The sequence below is a fragment of the Poecilia reticulata genome, chromosome 8 (assembly GCF_904066995.2).
Source record: "Poecilia reticulata chromosome 8, P_reticulata-male-v2, whole genome shotgun sequence".
In the NCBI taxonomy this organism is placed as follows: domain Eukaryota; kingdom Metazoa; phylum Chordata; class Actinopteri; order Cyprinodontiformes; family Poeciliidae; genus Poecilia; species Poecilia reticulata.
This window is the reverse complement of record NC_088837.1, coordinates 22157642-22177347: the sequence shown is the minus strand read 5'-3', so window position 1 is coordinate 22177347 and position 19706 is coordinate 22157642. Positions and strand designations below refer to the sequence as shown.

General features: G+C 38.2%; 3 protein-coding genes across 17 annotated transcripts; 1 reads left to right on the top strand and 2 right to left on the bottom strand.

Annotated features, from left to right (window-relative positions):
• Positions 1-948: 948 nt before the first annotated feature.
• atxn7l3a (ataxin 7 like 3a) lies at positions 949-5817 on the top strand. 10 transcript variants are annotated; one of them, XM_008416276.3, is made up of 14 exons: positions 956-1419; positions 2202-2256; positions 2332-2423; positions 2508-2640; positions 2722-2893; positions 2981-3078; positions 3162-3184; positions 3269-3314; positions 3732-3769; positions 3847-3918; positions 4000-4043; positions 4296-4367; positions 5370-5500; positions 5589-5817. In XM_008416276.3, exons 3-14 carry the CDS (start codon positions 2373-2375, stop codon positions 5786-5788), a joined length of 1080 nt encoding a protein of 359 aa, XP_008414498.2. In that variant the 5' UTR covers positions 956-1419; positions 2202-2256; positions 2332-2372; the 3' UTR covers positions 5789-5817. The 10 variants fall into 10 exon arrangements, with proteins under 10 accessions (XP_081466364.1, XP_081466361.1, XP_081466363.1 ...); XM_081610235.1 differs by having other exon boundaries at positions 950-1419; positions 2332-2640; XM_008416280.3 differs by lacking the exon at positions 2202-2256 and having other exon boundaries at positions 955-1419; positions 3850-3918.
• Positions 5818-8381: 2564 nt separating this feature from the next.
• Positions 8382-12916, bottom strand: tmub2 (transmembrane and ubiquitin-like domain containing 2). Of its 3 annotated transcripts, none has more exons than XM_008416281.3 (4): positions 12696-12916; positions 12502-12611; positions 10618-11237; positions 8382-9453 (listed from the first exon to the last, which is right to left on the bottom strand). In XM_008416281.3, exons 3-4 carry the CDS (start codon positions 11220-11222, stop codon positions 9066-9068), a joined length of 993 nt encoding a protein of 330 aa, XP_008414503.2. In that variant the 5' UTR covers positions 11223-11237; positions 12502-12611; positions 12696-12916; the 3' UTR covers positions 8382-9065. The 3 variants fall into 3 exon arrangements, with proteins under 3 accessions (XP_008414503.2, XP_008414505.2, XP_008414504.2); XM_008416283.3 differs by having other exon boundaries at positions 12502-12608; XM_008416282.3 differs by lacking the exon at positions 12502-12611 and having other exon boundaries at positions 12696-12915.
• A 1050-nt stretch (positions 12917-13966) lies between these two features.
• On the bottom strand, positions 13967-19396 carry asb16 (ankyrin repeat and SOCS box containing 16). 4 transcript variants are annotated; one of them, XM_081610231.1, is made up of 7 exons: positions 19076-19396; positions 18600-18954; positions 18257-18524; positions 16591-16999; positions 16413-16496; positions 15381-15485; positions 13967-15312 (listed from the first exon to the last, which is right to left on the bottom strand). In XM_081610231.1, exons 2-7 carry the CDS (start codon positions 18934-18936, stop codon positions 15118-15120), a joined length of 1398 nt encoding a protein of 465 aa, XP_081466357.1. In that variant the 5' UTR covers positions 18937-18954; positions 19076-19396; the 3' UTR covers positions 13967-15117. The 4 variants fall into 4 exon arrangements, with proteins under 4 accessions (XP_081466357.1, XP_008414494.2, XP_081466359.1 ...); XM_008416272.3 differs by having other exon boundaries at positions 18600-18942; XM_008416273.3 differs by having other exon boundaries at positions 15162-15312; positions 15406-15485; positions 18600-18942.
• Positions 19397-19706: the final 310 nt, after the last annotated feature.

Sequence of the window (19706 nt, the reverse complement as noted above, 5' to 3'; positions counted from 1 at the left end):
GACTCAGCTAGCAGATTGTGGATAAGGAGCAGCTATCTAATCATCTATCAACTATTGATGTCTAATGTAAAAATCAGGCTTGCCAGTTTAAAGAGGAAGCAGATGAGCTGAGCTTTCAAAATAAAGCAACAAATCCAGATGAGATGGGAATCCAATGTAATTCTTCTAGGGCAGTACTTAAGCAACAACATCAGTGTTTGCAATTATTGTTTTTAATAAATCATAACAAATTGATTTTTTATGATTTCAAGGGATCAAATCTCTAGATTTTCACTTTTTTTTTCTGGTGCATTTTTATAATTTCATTGTTTTAACTGCTTTTTAGATGTCCAAAATATGTTTAGAAAACTGCTACATAAAATGAAAGATTATGAAAAATGTTAGCATCTCACATTGGCAGGGTGAGGGTCAAATCTTCTCTATGCTAATGTGTTTTCAACTAGAAGTGGATTGTCAGAGTAAAACATTGGATTAGATGTAAACAAATGTACAAGTACAAAAATTTTTAATTCATTTCTATATATAAGTTACAGGCCTACAAAATAATGCTAGTACTGACTACTCTTACTTCCAGAGTTGTGAGAAGTGTGAAAGAAGATAATGAAAAAGAAAAATTGCTCAGATATAAGCTGGAAAATTCAGCTGGAATACACCCTGAAGCTAATAAAAGTCGGAGCTTCCCCATCAATACCAGCTGCAAAATCCAATATGGCTGCTGCACATATAAAATAAATTAACAGATGGAGTAGAAACCTTATACTGGCTGGTGAGCACTTCTTGCTGAGATTACGGTAGTTAGGACTGTAAATCTAAACACTTAAATCTTAAACATTAAATAGGAACATATTTTAAATATTGCTAACAAGAAATTCTCTCAAAGTCTTTTGAAAAGCACGTCAGTTTCATAAAGAAGAAACTCTTTTATTTGTAAAACTGAAACCGGAAGTTAGTGGGTTGCTAAGGTTTTTATCCTCTTCCTGTTTGTCAGTGTGTGTTTTTTTCTGTTGGCCTCTTCGGCGAAACTGGTTTCTTAACGTCTGAGTTTAGCTAGCTTACACCTGCGACAGTTTCCCCATTAAACGCGGAAACTGTTTTACCTGCAGCATTAAAGATGGCGGCAGCCTAGGAGCAGTTATTTTTATTTGCTTGTACAGTTTATGTGGACGGAACCGGTTATGTTTACCTCAGGAAAACTGCCAGATTCGGGCTGAGTTTCAGGTATGACGGGGTAAGAGGAAACACCTTCTGTTTAATTTATAATTCGGTCTCAGCTGCTTCATTAATTCGTCTTACTTGCATCGCTTAAACCCTGTCAAAGTTAAACACTAATCTAGTAAATTATCAGGAGTAGAAGATAGTGACGCTCATTTTAGCCCCCAAAAAAGGTGATGACAAGCGTTTAAAAACCATAAACGACAGGTAAGTGAGTTTGTTGCTTTTAAAAATGTATCTTTCTTTTATTTTTGAAAACGTTTATGTGATTATGTTATTGATTTTGATGAGATAACAGCTGTAGTGAATATTTTAGGTGAGTTTTGCGTTTTATTTAAATGAATGGCAGGCTTTTTATTGTCTTTATCGACATAATGCCATATATATGATTAGACCATCTCTTATGTTTGACAAAATGAAACAATTTATTTATCTGTTTGCTTTAAATTTAGATATCCTGATACCAGTTTGACTTAATCTGTGATTTCACAGTAAATTTTGGACTCTTAAAGCTACTTATCAGACATATCTGTTGAATAAATCAAACTGGCCAAAGGTATAGTTTGACACATGTGGAATAATATTACATTAATATCAATACCTAATGTAAGTTGTGATTTACTCAATGAAATCGTCTTATAAACTCTTTAAAGCACACATATCTCTGGTAACATCACAAGAAGTAGCATTCTTTTGAAATGAGTTGTTTTCTTCTTTTTTTAATGAGTTATTTAATGATTTTGGGAATCAAATAGAAAAAGTCAAACAAGAATATCAATTAGTGCCATTTAAAGTTCTGAAGGCTTTAACTGTCTTTACGTTCACCATGTATGTTGGCAACAATAATGGTTTGAAAATAATCTGAGTTAAACGCATAAAGCTGATGATCTGCAAACAGCTCGATTCAGCCTCTGGTGATTTCATCAATAAAATAAATCCTAAAGCAGCTGTGATGGTGTTTTGAAAATATTGTTTTTTTTTTTTTTTAGAAATCCTGCTTTGTCAAAAGTCAAGCTCCAATGCTCAGCTGTTTTTTTTAATGGGGTCAGTGTGGATTTATTATTGGGAAAAAAAATACATGACTGCAAAGTATCTTCAAGTCTGTCTTTATGTTCCCAGGTCATCATCTTAAGATCCAGAGGTCCATCTCAGATTTTCAAATGAAAATGGAGGAAAAGCCCCTCTCAGGCCCAGACAACACCAGGCTGGAGGTGATTCTTCCTCAAACAGATTTCTTTGTGTTTGTTTTTGAGTATTTAATTCCTGTTTTGCACTTTGTGGTGTTTGTTTTGCAGGCCCTGATCCAAGACGTGTACTCTGAGCTGGTGGAAGATGCGTGTTTGGGCCTGTGTTTTGAGGTGCATCGCGCCGTCAAACAGGGCTATTTCTTCTTGGATGAAACGGACCAAGACAGCATAAAGGAGTTTGGTTGGTGGCCAGTCCTTCTAGTGTTTTCCCTCTAGTGTCACCAGGTTCTTTTACCATATATGTATCTGTTTATTCATTCAGAAATAGTGGATCAGCCAGGAGTGGACATATTTGGCCAGGTGTTTAATCAGTGGAAGAATAAAGAGTGTGAATGTCCCAACTGCAAAAGGTTAATAGCAGCTTCTCGCTTTGCTCCACATCTGGAAAAATGTCTCGGCATGGGACGCAACAGCAGCCGCATCGCTAACCGCAGGTCAGTCAGCAACGACGGGAACTGATTTGTGTCCCATTTGAAATTCTGAACTTTAATGTTATCTCGTTAATTGTTTGGTTTTAAAAGATTAGCCACCAGTAACAACATCAGCAAATCTGAGAGTGATCAGGAAGATAACGACGACCTCAACGACAACGATTGGTCGTACGGAGCGGAAAAGAAAGGTGAGAACTTAAAAATCATCATAGATTACTCTGTTGATGCTGAATATTGCATACTAAGCACATTTACTGTGCATCTTTTGCAGCCAAGAAGAGAAGGTCAGATAAGGCAAGTTAGTTGTGGTGCTTAGGCACAGAGTAAACGTTTTCTGATTACAGGTAGGAGTTTAATTATTACATTTTCCTTTTGCAGAATCAGAACTCTCCAAGAAGATCCAAATCTCTGAAACATAAAAATGGTGAGTGGCTCACAAGATTAGATTCTGTTTTAGTGGAAAAGATTAATCTGAGCTCATAATCTGTAACCAGTCAAGACCAGTTGCTTTTTTTAAAAAATGCAAACTAGTTTATAATACTTGAGAATTGAAAATGTTTTTGTGTGTTTTTATAAATGCTGATTAAGCATGAATAATTTTTTTTGCAAATTGTTTAATTAGTTACACATTACACTTTTTTTTAAAATTTGACTTTCAGTTATGCTTATTAAATACTGGAAGATTTGTCACGAATTTAAGACTCACGGTTTTAAAACAAGGGACCATGAAAAAGTTACATCTTTAAAAAGTGAAACTGGAGAGCTACTTTTAAAACTTAAACATCACTCAATACATTTTTTAAATTATAGTATATTGAAATGTATTTCTTGTGTCATTTAGGCGAGCTTGGGGCTAGCCTTGGTTCGGATCCCTACAAGGTAACAAATCTTCAGACATTTGTGACTTTTATTCTATATTTTTCCGTCCTGATTTCAGATGGCTTTGTCTTTCTCAGCAGTACAACTACAATGCTGGCATCAGCTATGAAAGCTTGGGACCAAATGAAATCAGATCTTTGTTAACAACAGTGAGCATCGTTCATGGCACCATGCACTAATGTTTCTGGTCTTTAATTTAAATTATTAATGAAAGTGATGTGTTTCTGCAGCAATGTGGGGTGATCTCTGAGCACACCAAGAAGATGTGCACAAGGTAGTCACCATGGGAAGAAAAAGTGTTTGTTTAACTGCCGATGCATTTTTTTGCTGCAAAGGATTCTGCCGTTATTGGATTTTAGGCAATAACATGTTTCATACTTAAAAAAAAGTAATTGAATTATTTGTGTATCTGTATTCTTTAAATGCATTTCTAGTAAGTAAGCATAAATAGATGAGCATGAGGGGACATGTTGGTGAAAAGAAAAGCCCTTGGATGGATTGGTAATGCCGCCTTGTGTCCCTTCAGGTCTCATCGATGTCCGCAGCACACAGATGATCAGAGGAGGGCCATCAGGTTGTTCCTCCTGGGGCCGTCCGCGTGAGTCTGCCCTGCCTCCTTCCTCAAAAATGTTCTGTTTTTATTCCCCAAGTGACAATTTTTTGGATTCATAAAAGTACAAGATGGCAAAGTTTTACTTAAAACTCTTTAAAGTATGTTTTAATTGAATAGCATTCTGTTTTGTACAAAAAAAGCTAAATGTCATCAGAAGTACTCCATAGTTTTAAAACAGTTTTGTTTGGCTCAAGAAATGTCTCAATCCAGATGTGTCAAACTCGAGGCCCATGGGCCAAATCTGGTCCGCCATATCTTTTTATGTGGCCCTCTAGATTCTAGACTAAACACCAAGTGTGCTTAAATATTATATGATCAATCAAATCAATGTAGTTTTTATTTGTTTCCTGCCAAATTACATCAGTCGATCCAGTTTCTTGAGAATTATCGTGGAAATTAACGCAAAATCAACAAATCCCCTCACTTTTTAAATTGGGAGTTTATTGCAGGTTTTTCTCAAAAATTGTCAAAATCTTTCTTATTTGAACTAAATAGCTGCCTCTGCCTTAATTGATATGAGATTATAGTCCATGATCTATATAAAAATGCATTTTTATATAGATTTTATATAGGTAAATGCAACTTTACCAGCATAAATAAGAGCAAATATTTCCAAATTAGTAAAAAGTATCACAAAATCCTGGAGGGACTGAAAAGATGTTCAATAACATTTAATTTTAAGAATTCATTGATATTTTAACAGTTTGCCAACAGGTTTTATCAATACATTCTGGCACAACTGGCCTTTGAAGACCATTCATGGCCCAAAACAAAAATTTGGGTTTGACACCCCTGCCTTAATCACTGTTTTTCTGCATCGGATCGGTATCAGCCAATACTAGAACTTCAATGTCTGTATCGGCATCAGAAGTGAGAAAAGTAGATTGGTGCATCCATAGTATAGTTTCTGACACTTTCAACACAATAAAATGTTAAATAATTTATTTTTACTGTGTGTGTTTTCACTGTTTTTGTGTGTGTGTGCAGGCCGACGCTTCCTGATGCTGATGTGGAGGGCGACAGCTTTGACATTCCCAATGGTCAGGCCTTACTGAGCCGCCTGCAGTGGGAGGACTTCCCTGACGTCTCCCCCACTGACTCTGCCTCATCAAAAGCCAGTAAGGAAATGTCAACGCCATCAATCAGTTTTAAATAAAACCTGAGGATTTGGGTTTTTATAAATAAATGCATCCGTTTCTCTCACAGGCACCAATCACTCAGATTCCAGGAGGCCCAAAAAGAAGAAGAGGTTGGATCTGAGCTTGAACAGTGGAGGGGGAGGAGTAAATATGACTGGAGTCAGCAGCAGCAGCAGCAGTCAGAGTAATATCAACTTATCAACCAAAAAAAAGAAGCCCAAAACAGCAGCACCTTCTGTTTCCAGCATCTATGATGAATTAAACTAGCATGGACCTGCTTTTCATGCACAGGTTTAGGATATGACTTATCTTTGAATGTAGGACTCCTCCTTCTTCATCATAAACTCTCACTCATCTACTTCTCCTGGCACAATTCCAGTTATATACCAGAAGCTTTAGGTTTATTTTTACATTAATAGAACTAGAAAATCAGGGGGTTTCTCAATCAATTTCATGTTGCCTAATTGAACCCAAAAACAACTTTGCTGATAAGTTTTACATATTTCTTAAAAGAAGTAAAAAAGAGATCAAATAATAATTATGATTTACTACATAGAAAAAAAAATTATGTAGCTCCTTGTCAGAGTTGTCGAACCCATTTTGACATCTTTGCAGTGAATCTAGATTTCAAACTTCTTTTCACCTTTAATGCGACGCATATCTTGTGTAATTAGAAATGTAACAAATCTTTAATAGAAGTAACTATCAATGTGGGTCCTTGCTTGAGAAGCACTGTTTTTTGGGGGTGCTGAAACGGTGTGCGCACACCCAAAATTTTACTTGATTTTTTTTATTTTTTAAAGCACCTTTTGGTTAACTTTCAGCATGCCACATTTCTCAGAAAAATATAGATAGAAAATATATGTGTGCTGCAGTAAGTGCGACTCCTTGCAGAAGTTTTCTAAATCCATCAGGATTTCTGCAGGATTTAGTTCTGCTGTAATCCCTTTTCGGCTTTCTATGTTTTAGCTAAAAAAATAATCATTATTCAATAACAAATTCCAGATCATGATGCTGCCACCACCGTGTTTTATGTTGATTTTTGGTTATGCTTGGTGTTGTTTGCGTACAAAGTAGCTGTTTAATTTAAGTTTTTATCAGATGAATGCAGGATAAATGTCACATTTAAGGAGAAAAACCTTTGTGCACTCATAATTTATAACATGTTTCCTAAATATACTATATAGAATATAAATAATTTTGAATTTGTGTACAAATTTGAAAAAAAAAATATGATTGTTAGTGAATTCATGAAAAACTTTCTTTACTTTGCTTTGTGGCATCTTCAGTTCTTTGTGACTTCCTGCTTTTATTCTGCTCCATTTAAACCAAAGTACTGAGGAAGCACTCTGTACTCATCAGTGGCTTAATACTGGCATTGTATTGCACAATTGTGTGTATCTGTGGGCTGATTTGCATTCAGTGTGAACGTCACTTGGATATGTGTGTGTGTGTGTGTGTGTGCATGTGCAGTCTTTTCACAAAATCATGAAATGTGACATTTTATGGAAGGACTTTGGCCATTTTAGAAATTTACCTGCGTTTACATGAATGTGGTTTTGTGAGTGCATTTATAGTGATGTTCATGTATTTCTGAGGGCCTTTTATGGCACATTTAAAAAACATTTAGTAGCGTAACTGAAGCAGAAGTCCAGTGTATTTTTTATGTTTATATTTTTTCAGGCACTTTCTGTTTATGAATGACAGAAAATATATGGGTGCTGCAGTAAGTGCGACGGGTCTGTGTTCTGTGATTATATATACATATGCTGTTTTTTGTTTTTTTTATTATTAGTAATCATGCTGTAGTTCTTAACCAACCAGAAAGACTTTGGTTTGTTGCCATATTGATATTATGATACCATTTGACCAAAAAGTCAGTCATGTCAGGAGCTGGTTTCTCAAATGAGGCTCATTTTCAGTTACAGTGCTGATCAGAGACTTGCATCCCATCATTATCCGAGTAACTGGGTAATTAATTCTGGACTTTTAATGATTTGTCGAAGATTCTCGTTATAGCTATTCCTAAACCTGCTTGGAAATGTGTGCTGTTGAATCACCCAATTGTGTTGATTTTTATTTTCACCATGTTGCTGTTTTTTTTTTTTTTTTCTAGATTGAACAATATTCTCAACACTTAACTTTAATTTTTATGTAACTCAGATTTGTTTGATACAATATTAGAAATGCATAGGAGTGCAAATAATTCAGTTACTTTTCGATAAGAAAACATTTTCTGATTAAAATCCAATAGCACTGCATATTTGTAGCAAATGCAAATAATCCATCTGCAGCTAAAACTTATTTTGGATTATTTACGTTAACTGATTAATAATTGCAAAACTTCTTGTTTTTTTTTCTTCTATGTGCTCTGAATGTGCTGTTTTTTTTCAGCAAATTGCATGTTTTAGAGTTTGTGTGCTAAATTTAACAATCGATCACTAAATTAGTTGCCGATTATTTAAATTATCGATTAATCACAATTGTTTCAGCCTGAGTGCCTTGTTCTCGCTTTGAAAAATTATGTTTGTTTCAAATGCAAAAAGGACCCAGAGCATGTAAACTTCTGATCAGAACTGTATCTGGTTCGTATGTGAAGGCGACAATCGGCTGAGGCTCGTGATGTGCACTAGTAGATATACTGTAACACCGACGTTTCAAATCTTTGCTTCTGGCGCTTTTGTGAATGAAACCAACAGCTGATGTGCATTAAAATGAAAATGCAATATCGACCGATATTTATCAAGCACAGATGAGTGTCATGTATCTAAATGTGACTGTTTCCCCCCCCCCTTCAATGCTATCATGTTTCTAAATAAACATTTATTGCACCCAACAGATTCAGGCGAATGAAACTGACTTGGCTGGAAATTCTTTAATTCCAGATACAGCTGAAACAAGACAAGTCCAGTATTGATCAGGAAGAATATCCCACTGCGAGTCTAAGTGCCAGATGTAGTTTCAGCAGATGTACTCTATTTTATTTACAGAAAATACAACATATTTACAGTCTCTCTCCGAAACGTGTTATGTCTAGCAGATGTTTAAGGTACCGATGCAAAGCAGCAAAAAGAAATGTCTTCGCCTCGATCTGAGACGGCTGGACAGTTTTTCATCCACAGAAAGCTTTTATTCTAATACTATAACATAGGAGGCAAACTTGTAAAGCGCAACAGTGTTTTTAGATGTTTTTTTTCTTGAAACATAATTTTTTTTCTTCCGAAATAAAGAGTAACACACGAGAGATTGATAAATCTACCAACAAAAGATGAGATGAAGCCAGAGTGTTGCTAAATAATGCTCCAGTTAAATCCTCTTCCACTGCGCTTAGACCATACTTTTTATTTTTCTTGGTATGTGTTCAAACAGGCTCACTTTGCCCCCTGCCAAACACGCGCACATTTAACAAGCTGCAGCCTTTTTTTTTTTTTTTTTTTGGTACTCAAGCCTCTGTTTTTTTATTTAGTCCATCTCTTTGCTGCAGTTATTTTTTTGTTTCCCGCACTTCGTAATGTGCTGTAGCCTCGAACCATGTCTGGTCTTCTCAGCGGCTGTGCATTCCGAATATCAGAAAGCTAAAAAACACAGTGACTCCCACCAGGGAGATGGTCGCCGGGGCCGTGAAGAACTGCCTGTAGTTGATGCGGAAGTACCAGACCACAGCCAGGATCACCACGAACACGGGCACCAGCAGGCTGCTGGTGCTGATGGCCACGCTGGCCGACCTGAATCCTCCAGACGCCCCAGGGCCGGCCCCCGCCCCGGGCTGGGACCCTTCCTCCGGGTTCGGTCCTTGCACGGCCTGGGAGATGTGGCAGTGGATCACGCTGTTGTCTGTGATGTTTAAGGAGAACAGTGTCCTCTTGGGATCCTGCAGCAACTGGCCTCGGTAGATTAGTTTCACCTGATGCTCCCGTCCTGAAAAACATTTGCTGGGAAAAGGAGAGAAAATGGATTAAAAGATGCATTAGAGGAATTAATGCATTTTTAGGAAATCTTAAAGGTGACCTAATATGCTTCCTTGAATATGTTATGAAAAATCTATATGCTTTTCAAAATATGTTTTACATTTTTTGCACAAAATCATTCTTGGATGAGATTTTTAATATTTAGAGCTTCTTTCAGAATGAGCTGTTTCAGGACGTCTTGTCACTTTAAATCCAAATAAGCTGCTGCTGGCCACGGCCCCCAAACTCGACGTTTACACTGGCACGTGAAAATGGCTGCAAACGGCAGACAACCGTACATCTTTGGAAAACAGGAGTGAAGCCTCCTGCACAACTACAATGCAGCAAGTGGTTTCTGGATGGTAAGTCAACAACAAAGCATTTTTTATTTTCCAGCAGCCATTATACAGAACACACAGCGGTGACAAATCAGCTGACCAAAATTGCTGGAGCTCAGCTTGGGTTGCTAGGTAACGGGATGGGCTTCGCTGAGGTTGTTATGTGAGGGGTAGTGCCTGCTGATTCGCTATGTCACATTTGGGACGTTTTTGAAAAGGGTTATTTTTCAGACATCAAAAAACATTAACTTATTCCCAAAAAAGAGCCTTGTGTTTTTATTGAGCACTTGATCTGTTTTTAGAAGCAGCAGAAACTCGAATGGAATTATGAAACTTGCATAATGTGAATTTCGCATAATAAGTCCCCTTTAAATGTTCTTTGGCAGACAGACTTGAGGTAAAACAACAAAGAATGAGCTTGTTTTTGTAGACACATGTAAAATGTTGAATAAATGAAATCCTCATGATTACATAAAAAAGTATATTTGTCTCTCCCTGCAGGCCTGTCGATGTGGTCTGCAGAAAACAAGTTCAGCTTTCATATTTTTGTGTTAACGAAGCAAAACCTGCACAGAGGCTTTGGGAGAGTCGGTCTTTGTTTACCAAAATGTTAGAGCATTCTGGCATCTAAGCTTGATGCTTATAGTGTGTTTTTTAATGTGCCCTGTATTTATGTGTTTATGATTTTGTCTGATGTACTTGGTGTTCTGCTTGTAATTTTACTTGATTATTTTAAAGTGTGTTTAGAAAAGCACTATACAAATAAAATGTATGTTTATTATTTTCTGTTGGGCATTTTTCATTGACAAACCTTTTCAGTATTCCCACGGTATCTTCTGGTTCTACAACGGCAACCTCCTCTGTGTCGTTTAAAAACTTAAGCCGGACGGAGATGGAAGTGGTGGTGGAAGCACACGGGACGGTGGTTCTCAGACTCAGAACGGCCTTCACCGGATGTCTGTCTACCCCTTTTAACTCCTCGTCCTCATCGTCATTCTCGTCGGCGTCGTCCTCCTCTCCGTCAGAGGAGTGCGGCGCTCCGGCCTGGGGCTGTTTGCTCCGTATGTCCAGCCGCAGGTCCGTCCAGACGTCCTCGGCTGCCTCCGCGTCGCCCTCTCCCCTCTCGTTCACAGGCTCCCTGTCGTCCGGCTTGTTCTCCTGTGCGGGTTGGGCGGCCTGCTGCTCCGGGGCGTCGGCGCCGTTGGGTCCGCCGCTGTAGTTATCGTGGGCTCCCAGTCCTATTAGTGAGGCATGAGCGCCCACGGTGAGGATGGTGCCCAGGATGTGGTCTCCCCGATCTGCGACGTGAGTCGAAAGCCAGGCTAAGATGAGGGCCAGGGCGAGGAGCAGCGCGCCGCCCGCGGCCACCGCCTCCTCCTCCACCCCCTCCAACATGGTCAGTGCACACACCGCCATCTCTGTTCTCTGAACCTGAAGGAGAAGATGGACAGGTAAGGATCAAGTTCATTTTTTTTATTGTAATATTTATGTTTAACAGGAAAATACTCAAAAATTGAGACCTGTCACAATAGCTAATTTTGCTAGATGTTATATTGTCCCAATAATTGTTGCGATAAATGGTAATATTGTTGTTTTGAGACCATTTTCAAGTAATATATTTGTAATATGTTGTAACTTTATTTTGTAAAAAACACTTAAAACTGGAACTGGAAGATATTTTCAATATTTCCAACACTCCATTTTATTAATTTAACTTCCTTCTAATGAGGTACAAGAGAAAGTATTCCTCCTGCATCTGATGCTGGGCACTGACAGTCAGATGTCTGAAAGAAGCCTGCTAAAAATGTTGAAAACTAGCATATTTAGCAAATATCCTGTTATTTTTGTTTAGGTCAATTAGAACAAATATACATCAAAATGTTGTAATAACTTTTCTAATAATTTAACTGCAGTAATAATACATTTCTGGGGTCTGGATAAGAACAATATATTTAAATAAAAATAAAATTACTTGTTAGTTCTTTTTATTTTTTTGAAAAACAAAGATAATTTAACTCACAGTTATTATACGGTTATAGCGGCCAAAAAACAATCCTAAGATATGCAAGAGATGTTAGGGCAATAAATGATAGCTGTTGGACTTTGGTTAGAAAAACAAACTAGCAACACAAATTCAGACAAATTGTCTCCATTTGCATTAATGTATGAGTCTTTATGTTTATTTTCTACAAATACACTATTACAATGTTTTGACTGCGTATTAACTGAATTACTTCATTCTCACTTTTTGACAGGACCAAAATGTGGACTAAGAGCAAATGTATTTAGAGGACAATGACTGCATATATAATTTAAGACCATTTAATGCATGACAAAAATAGAGATTCTTGTTTTTTTAAATAAAAAAAAACGGGACGGAGAAGTGAGGAAAAACTGGAGGAACCAGTTAAACAGATGACATTCTTAAAAGCTAACGTATTTAACGTAACACACAGACAAAGACTGTGATATAAATACATTCAAGCAGACGTAATTTATTTTAAGACCACTTTACAGATTAAAAAGTCAGGAAGAACGCGACTGGTTCCCTTTAAAAAGCTCCGCAGCAGCTGTTTCTTATTCAGACAAGCTACATTCAGTGACTGTCAACATTGTTCGTCGAGCCGTTTATATTGTTCCTCCATAACCAGCCTTTATTCCAAGAATAAGGAAACTATACTTTTGTTCTACTTACTTGTCAGACTGTCATTCTGCTCTTATTAGCTCCTTAGCTTACCAGCTAGCCTTCCTAGCTTGATGAAAAACGACCTTCCGCTGTTTACGTGCCGCACAGCTCGCTTCCTTCTGTCGCAACAGTTTTCACATTGAACGCAGGCTTCGAGCAAACATCTAAAAGTCCTTAATAAGCTGTATTTTGGGTGGCCTTACCTGACAGCTGTAAAGTCAAAGCATGTTGAAACACCAGGCTCAGTTTTACTTAGCAGCTACGGCTCAGAAACCACAGAATAATAACAGTGCAGGCTCGGTTACGTCACCAGCCGGAGGTGGGAGCGATTGTTATGGAAACGGGGCACGCCTGTTGCTCCTCCCCCTGTTACCTTTACGTTACAGCAGAGCAGCAAGGAAAGAAATACCAAAGTACATAACTTCAAGAAAACTATAGCTGCTAGCCAGTCAAACTTCGTCCAGTGTAGATTGTTGCTTTGCTGTTTTGTTTTAAACAGAAGTGGGTAGTGGCTAGTTACATTTACAAGACTAACTTTTTTTTGGAAAAAAGTTTTCTTTTAAATAGTAACTCAGATGTTACTATTGATTGCTCAGCACTAGAGTTGTCTTTTTAACCATTTTTAAAAAACCATTTCTACCATTGGAACGTTTACTTTTGTTTAAGTGAAAAATATGTTGAGGTTGTGTTGGTTTTACCTGGGTACAATTTTAAAGATGTTCAGGTGCTCTACTCACCTTTGATAGTAACAGCTACATTACTTGAGTAATACTATTTAAAAGTAACCCTACTCTTGACTTCAATTTCTGGATGCTCTACCCACCTTGAGTTGCTTCATTTAAAGGGGCAGTATTGTGTAAAAGTGACTTTTTTTTAGCTTTACATAATTTTATAGTGGTATTCTTTCATCAAAATGTACCTGGAGTATTTCTTTGACTCTTTCACGGACGCTTGAGAAATTCTTTAATCTCCCATGTTGTTAACGGCTTAATGGAGGAATGTTTTTGTGATGTTTGTGATGACTTTCTGAAGGCAGGGTGTCAGAAAGTAAGTATTTAAGCCTCCTTTAGTTGGGGAGCGCCATAGGATTCCACAGAAAAGAGCAGTAAAGTTTTGTTTATGTACAGGAAGATCTAAAATAAAATAAAAATAAAAAAGTATGAAATTTTAATATATTTTGCTCCTTTACATACAGAGTGAAAAATTAAAGCATTTATTTCTTGTCATTTTGATTATTATAGCTTGCAGATAATGACAATTCAACACGTCAGAAAATTAGGACATAAAATAATGAAAAAAGAATATTTCAAAACAAACTTCAGAATTCTAAAATATTCATTTCTATGCTATTAATGCTTAATCATTTTTACATTAATTACTGCGTCACAAAAGAACCTGGCTCCTCAGAGGCCTGTTCCTAAGCATATTTATAAAAAGTTAAGTGGAAGGAAAAAGTGCACCAGCAACAAGAATAATCAGTGCTTAATATTTTATTTTCATTTGAAAAATAAAGCACATAACATCTGAGTACTTTATTATGACATAATCTTTAAAAGAAAACTTGCAATGTAGGAAATGAGGATCTGCAAAGCAAACAATGAAAAACAAAATGGCCTATTGCACAAAAATAATGCTGCCAGACAAATAACTGATAATAAATGCAGTGAGAACCCTGCAGAAGTTATCCTGCAGTTCTTGCAAATGCACACCACTTAAATCTTTTCATATTTTGTCCTTTTACAACCACAAACTTCAATGTAATTTTTGATTTTCAATACAATAAACCAAAGAAAAATAGTCCTTAAAAATACAGCGAAAGGAAAAGTTTGTATTTTCCTTTCTTTTTGCCTTTTCCAGCAAAAATCTGAAAAGTGTGGCATGCATTTGTATTAACCCAGCTTTATTCTGGCAGCTCTAAACCCGGTGTATTGATAAAATATGTTCATAAACTGTTAAAATATCAATAAATTATTACAATTAAATAACATTATTTAACCTCCAGGATTTCCTGATACTTTTTGTGATTTTTTTTTGTAATAAAAATCTAAGTGTTTGTGGTACTAATTTGGAAATATTTGGCATATTGGTACTTATTTATAACGGTAAACGGGACTTTTTATACAGATCACAGACTATAATCTGACATCAGTTAAGGCTGAGGCCAGTAAACGTAAGAAAGTTTTTGACAATTTCTGATAAAAATCTGCAATAAACTCCCAATTGTGAATTAGCACAAACAAGTTAAGTTGATTTTGCATGAATTACCACGATAGTTCCCAAGAAACTGGAGGAATTGATTGATATAATTTGGCAGTAAACGGATAAAAACTGCATTGATTTGATTGATAACATGATATGTAAGCACATTTAGTGTTTAGTCTAATTTAGAGAGCCACATAAAAAGCTATGGCGGGCCAGATTTGGCCCACCAGCCTTGACTTTGACACACGTGGGGCTGAGTGACCGACGCCAACTTTTCAGGCAGCATCTCTTGTAAGAACTAAAGAATAATTTACATTTTGAGGAGTCAGTGTTATCCACGGCACTACCAAGCAGCCTTCATGTGACAATTTGGATTTAGAATCAATAGTAATAAGTTTTAAGATGATATGACAACATCAATATTTACTGGAGTGTCTTGTTGTCACAGAGCAGCAGATATTCCCTCACAGAGCCAGGAACGTCCAGCTCACATACAGCTGAGTGACAGCGGGCTCCTAAATGCCGACGCACAGCACAACGGCAGAGATGCTGCAGGGACCGAGGCTGAGCGCTCCTCTGACGCAGCGAGCGGAGAAACATCAGGTGCTCCTGGGAAAGCTGCGGGCAGAAACAGAGACATGAGAGCAAACGACGAGAGAGCGGATTTAACACCTCAGAGAGCTCACCGCGTCAGGAGGCAGGGAGTCTGACCAATCACAGGGCGGGATGGATGTGTACGAGTTCAGCATCACGCCCAGAACATCAGGATACGAGGCCAGCTGTTTCAGCATCTGGGGCGGATCAACGTTCAGTCAATTCACAAACCTGACACCAGATCAGGTAAATAAACCCTATTTATTTCTGTAAATATGGGTTGTTGTAGTCAGCCAAATAAGGGGAACAATCTGTTTCTTTTTAAAGGTCTTTTAATTCTTTGTAAAGGTTTTTTAATTCTTTTTTTTTTTCAGAAATACAAATTTACTACTTAAAGGGGCATAATTATATATTTTCCAGTCACATTGCCATTTTACAGCACAATCCTGTAACTACGTTGCCTTCAGATGTTATGACTTAAAAGAAATTTGACTTAATAATTTAGCGCCTTGAAATTGGGCCTCTGTCTCTTTAAGAATCTCCTGCTCTTTCTGAAACTCCGGCTTCAGGAAGTCATCACAACATGACTCTTCTATTAACCCTTAAACAATGTTTTTAACAGCGTTGCAGAAAGAAGTAGCTGGTATAATAAGCAGATACGCACCAGGTGTCTGCTAATTGCTGCTGGCTAGTCTGAAGGAGCTGAGTTGCTTGGGAAGGGCTGCTATGTCAGGCGGAAACTTTTGGGCATTCCCAAAATCATGCCAATGGTCCAGCCCTGAACGCCACACAGCCTCCAACCGTTGGCACCAATTGGATCATAGTGCAGTTTTTGCTTTGGTGTTATAAAAAAGCAGGGTTGCCAGTAAAGTTTTAACAATTTAAAATAAGTTATTTGTTCTATATAGACACAAAGCTGGTTTTAGAGTTTCATATCTAAAAGAGGAAACTGGTGAAGCAGTAGACTCAGAAAGAGCTGTCAGTTTTCTAAGATGACTTGAGAGTTTTTAGGAATCAGAAGCAGAGGTCTAAATTTTAATTCAGTTTTTCATGAAAATAAAAAGTAGACATGCATTTAATAGGTGTTGTTTTGTGTGTGTAGATCAGCTCAGTGTTGGTTGAACCTTTGGTGAAGCAGGTTTTGCTCCGTAGTTCAGAAGGGATCGCGCTACAGCTTCAGATTGCTGAGTCGGGTAATCTTCCACAACCTTAAAAAACAACAACAAAAACAGCGTTTATTCTGCTTTCTGGCTTAAAATTAGTACCTATGTTGTCCCTGTTGTTATGCAAACAGTCTGGTACCTGCAGCAGGCAGTCCATTGGTGTGTATCCCGCACAGTTCTCAACATCAGCCTTCGCTCCATGCTGCAGGAGGATGTCCACAATCCTGCAGCAGCAGTTTGCGCAGGCGTTGTGCAGCGGGCTGTGCTGCTTCCTGCCTGCAGTTTGGGAATTAGCTCCTGCATCCAGCAGCTGCTGGATCACACGGAGGTACCGCCCAGCTTCGGACGGCCTCTCGGCTCCGGAGCAAGCTGCATTCAGGGGGGTCTCCCCCTCTCGATTGGTGGCTAAAACATCGGCGCCGTGGCTGAGGAAGAGCTGGACGTGCTCCTCCAGGCCTCGCTGAGCAGCCACATGCAGAGCGGTGAGCCTCGACTCCCGGCTCCGCGCGTTGATGTCTGCGCCTCCTTCTAAAAGCAGCTTAGCACAGCTGGGGAACAGTCACATCCTGATTATCTATGCATTAGAGTTTTTCTTAACGTTAGACACAAAAGTGATGCCGTATTTGGACATTCATGTTTACATGCTCCTGTTTTTTTTTTATGGTATAAAAATATGAGATCATAAATCACTTTAAAACTTTTCCCTGCATAAGTGACGCATCCTGTGCAATTCAAGTTAAAAACAATCAAATATGTTGGGGGTTAAGTAAAAAAAATAAAATAAATGAATACAGCTACATGGATAAATTTGAACAACAGTAAACATATTTTCTTTGATTCAATTTCGGTATTCAATCCTCTTGGGTTCAGGATCCCACATCTTGATTTGATAAAAAGTTATTTTCCAAAACTTTCCAAAAGTTCTCAAATTTCCTCACATTCATATCTAAAATTTGATAGATGTGAATCAGTTTCATTACTTCATGAAAAAAGTTATTCTTTTGTTGTTTTGGTTGGATGTTCGAACCGATTCGGTTGTAGAAAAATGAACTGTTCCTCCAGCTTTCGAGCAAACAAATGAATGTTTTAACTAAAACTGAGAAGTAACCCCATAACATGATGCTGGTATAGTGTTTTTTCCCCCCGTGATGTGCATATCATTTATAATTTTGGCAAAAAGTTTGACTTGTTCTCATCAAACAGTAACTGGTCATTAACCCAAACAATCCTGGAAGATTTTAGCCACGTCTGGATGTTTTTCTCAGAAAAAAAGCTCTATGCTTTCTCACTGTATGGAGGAAATAATACTTTTTAAGCTCCAATCTGCACTGTGCCATGGAGTAGATTTTATAATTGTCAGCAAACTGTGGCTGAAGGATACAAATGAGACATTTTCACAAAAACAAAACAAAAAGAATCCTAACTTTATTCAAAGTTGATCAGACTGATTCAGAATCAGTCTGAATCAGTCTGTATGGATTCAGACTGATTCTCCATACAGTCTTCCTGTATGGAGGAAATAATACTTTTTAAGCTCCAATCTGCACTGTGCCATGGAGTAGATTTTATAATTGTCAGCAAACTGTGGCTGAAGGATACAAATGAGACATTTTCACAAAAAGAATCCTAACTTTATTCAAAGTTGATCAGACTGATTCAGAATCTAAAAGCTGAAACTGAATCACAAAGGTGCTTAAAAAAAGGTTTGGTTTAAGTGTGTGCAAACCAGATTTCATCAGATTTTATCTAAAAAAAAAAAGAGTTTGATGCATGTGATTTACAGTATAAATGGTTTGACCACTCACTGGAATGACTGGGCAGAGGTACAGAGGTGAAGAGGAGCACTGCCATCTGCTGCCAGCACATCAGGATCTGCTCCATGGGTCAGCAGCAGCTGAACGCAGACAGGATGGCCGCCTATGCAGGCGTCGTGGAGTGCCGTGTTGCCTCCAGGGTTGGCGTTCACCTCAGCATCACGAAACAGCAGCTCCTCCACACACGCTGCGTGACCCCGGCTGGCAGCCAGGCGCAGGGCCGATGTTTGTTTCACCTTGGAGCTCAGCGTCCACATGCCTGAGGAAAGCAGCAGCGTTACCGGCACTGCTAGCACTGAAATTAATAATATAAACTAAAATCTCTGAGGCATACCCATTTCCGGAGCCCAAACCATCTCCTCATGCACCGTCTCCATCAGGGCGTTGACCATTGCAGGGTCTTTCAGCACAGCGTAGACTCCCTTTATGTCTCCGCACATGAAGGTGTTGTGGATGCTGGTGTCTCTGCAGCGGATCTGGGGTGGAGGGGCTTTGACCTCTTGGATCCGCTGCTGCCTGGGAGGGAGTCGGGGGGCCCGAGGCAGCGGAGGCCGGATCATGGCTCTCCTATGAGCCAAAGCTCGCCGTTCATCCTCCCAATCCTGGAGCTCCTGCTCCAGTCTGAGAGAGCGCAGTGAGGTAGAGGAGAATGGAAATGTGTCCTTGGACATAACACCCTACAATCAGTCCTATAAAGTAAAACCAATGAGAGCATGGCAAGCAAACAGAAGTTAACTTTATTCAAACCCCTTGCGTATATGAAATGAGCAGTGTTGCTTATAGAAATGTCAGCAAAGAGCTTTCACTCACCCTTTAGTGGAAGTGCCTCGGGTTTCTATGGAATCCAAACAAATGTAAAGCAATTTACAAAAACTGGACCCATTTCTGTTTTAAGTTAAACTCATACGAAAAAAACACTTCTGAATCAAATGCCCTTCGTTTGTGCACAGTCACAAGATAAGTGCTCAAATAAGTTCTACACTGGATATTTTTAGATCAGAATGCAAACTGATACTCGCACTATTTGATGTCACCACTAGATGGCAGCATTAGCCTTACGTTTATTTCCAGTAAAAAGCAAAGAGCACAGATGTTGACGTAATACGCCACACAGAGGACTAGATGAACTGAACTGAGTGATTCATAAAGCAGCTTACCGTTTTTACTTATTCATTTGTTTACTTCGGGCTGGAAAAAAGATAAATAAAATAAGAGGAAAATAAGACGTGACAGTAATGACGATTGTCATCAAGTAAAAAGCTAACAATAATTAGAAATTCCGAAATGCCGAACAATTCAAAAAATTATCCTCTATATATTTGTAAACGATGGGCTTTTCACAGATTTATTATTTGTTGACAGAAGTTCTGTGCTCTTAAAATTTTGCGCTTAAATACGAACAGAAACTACTCTAGATGTTAGCTAAGCTTTTATAGCTAAC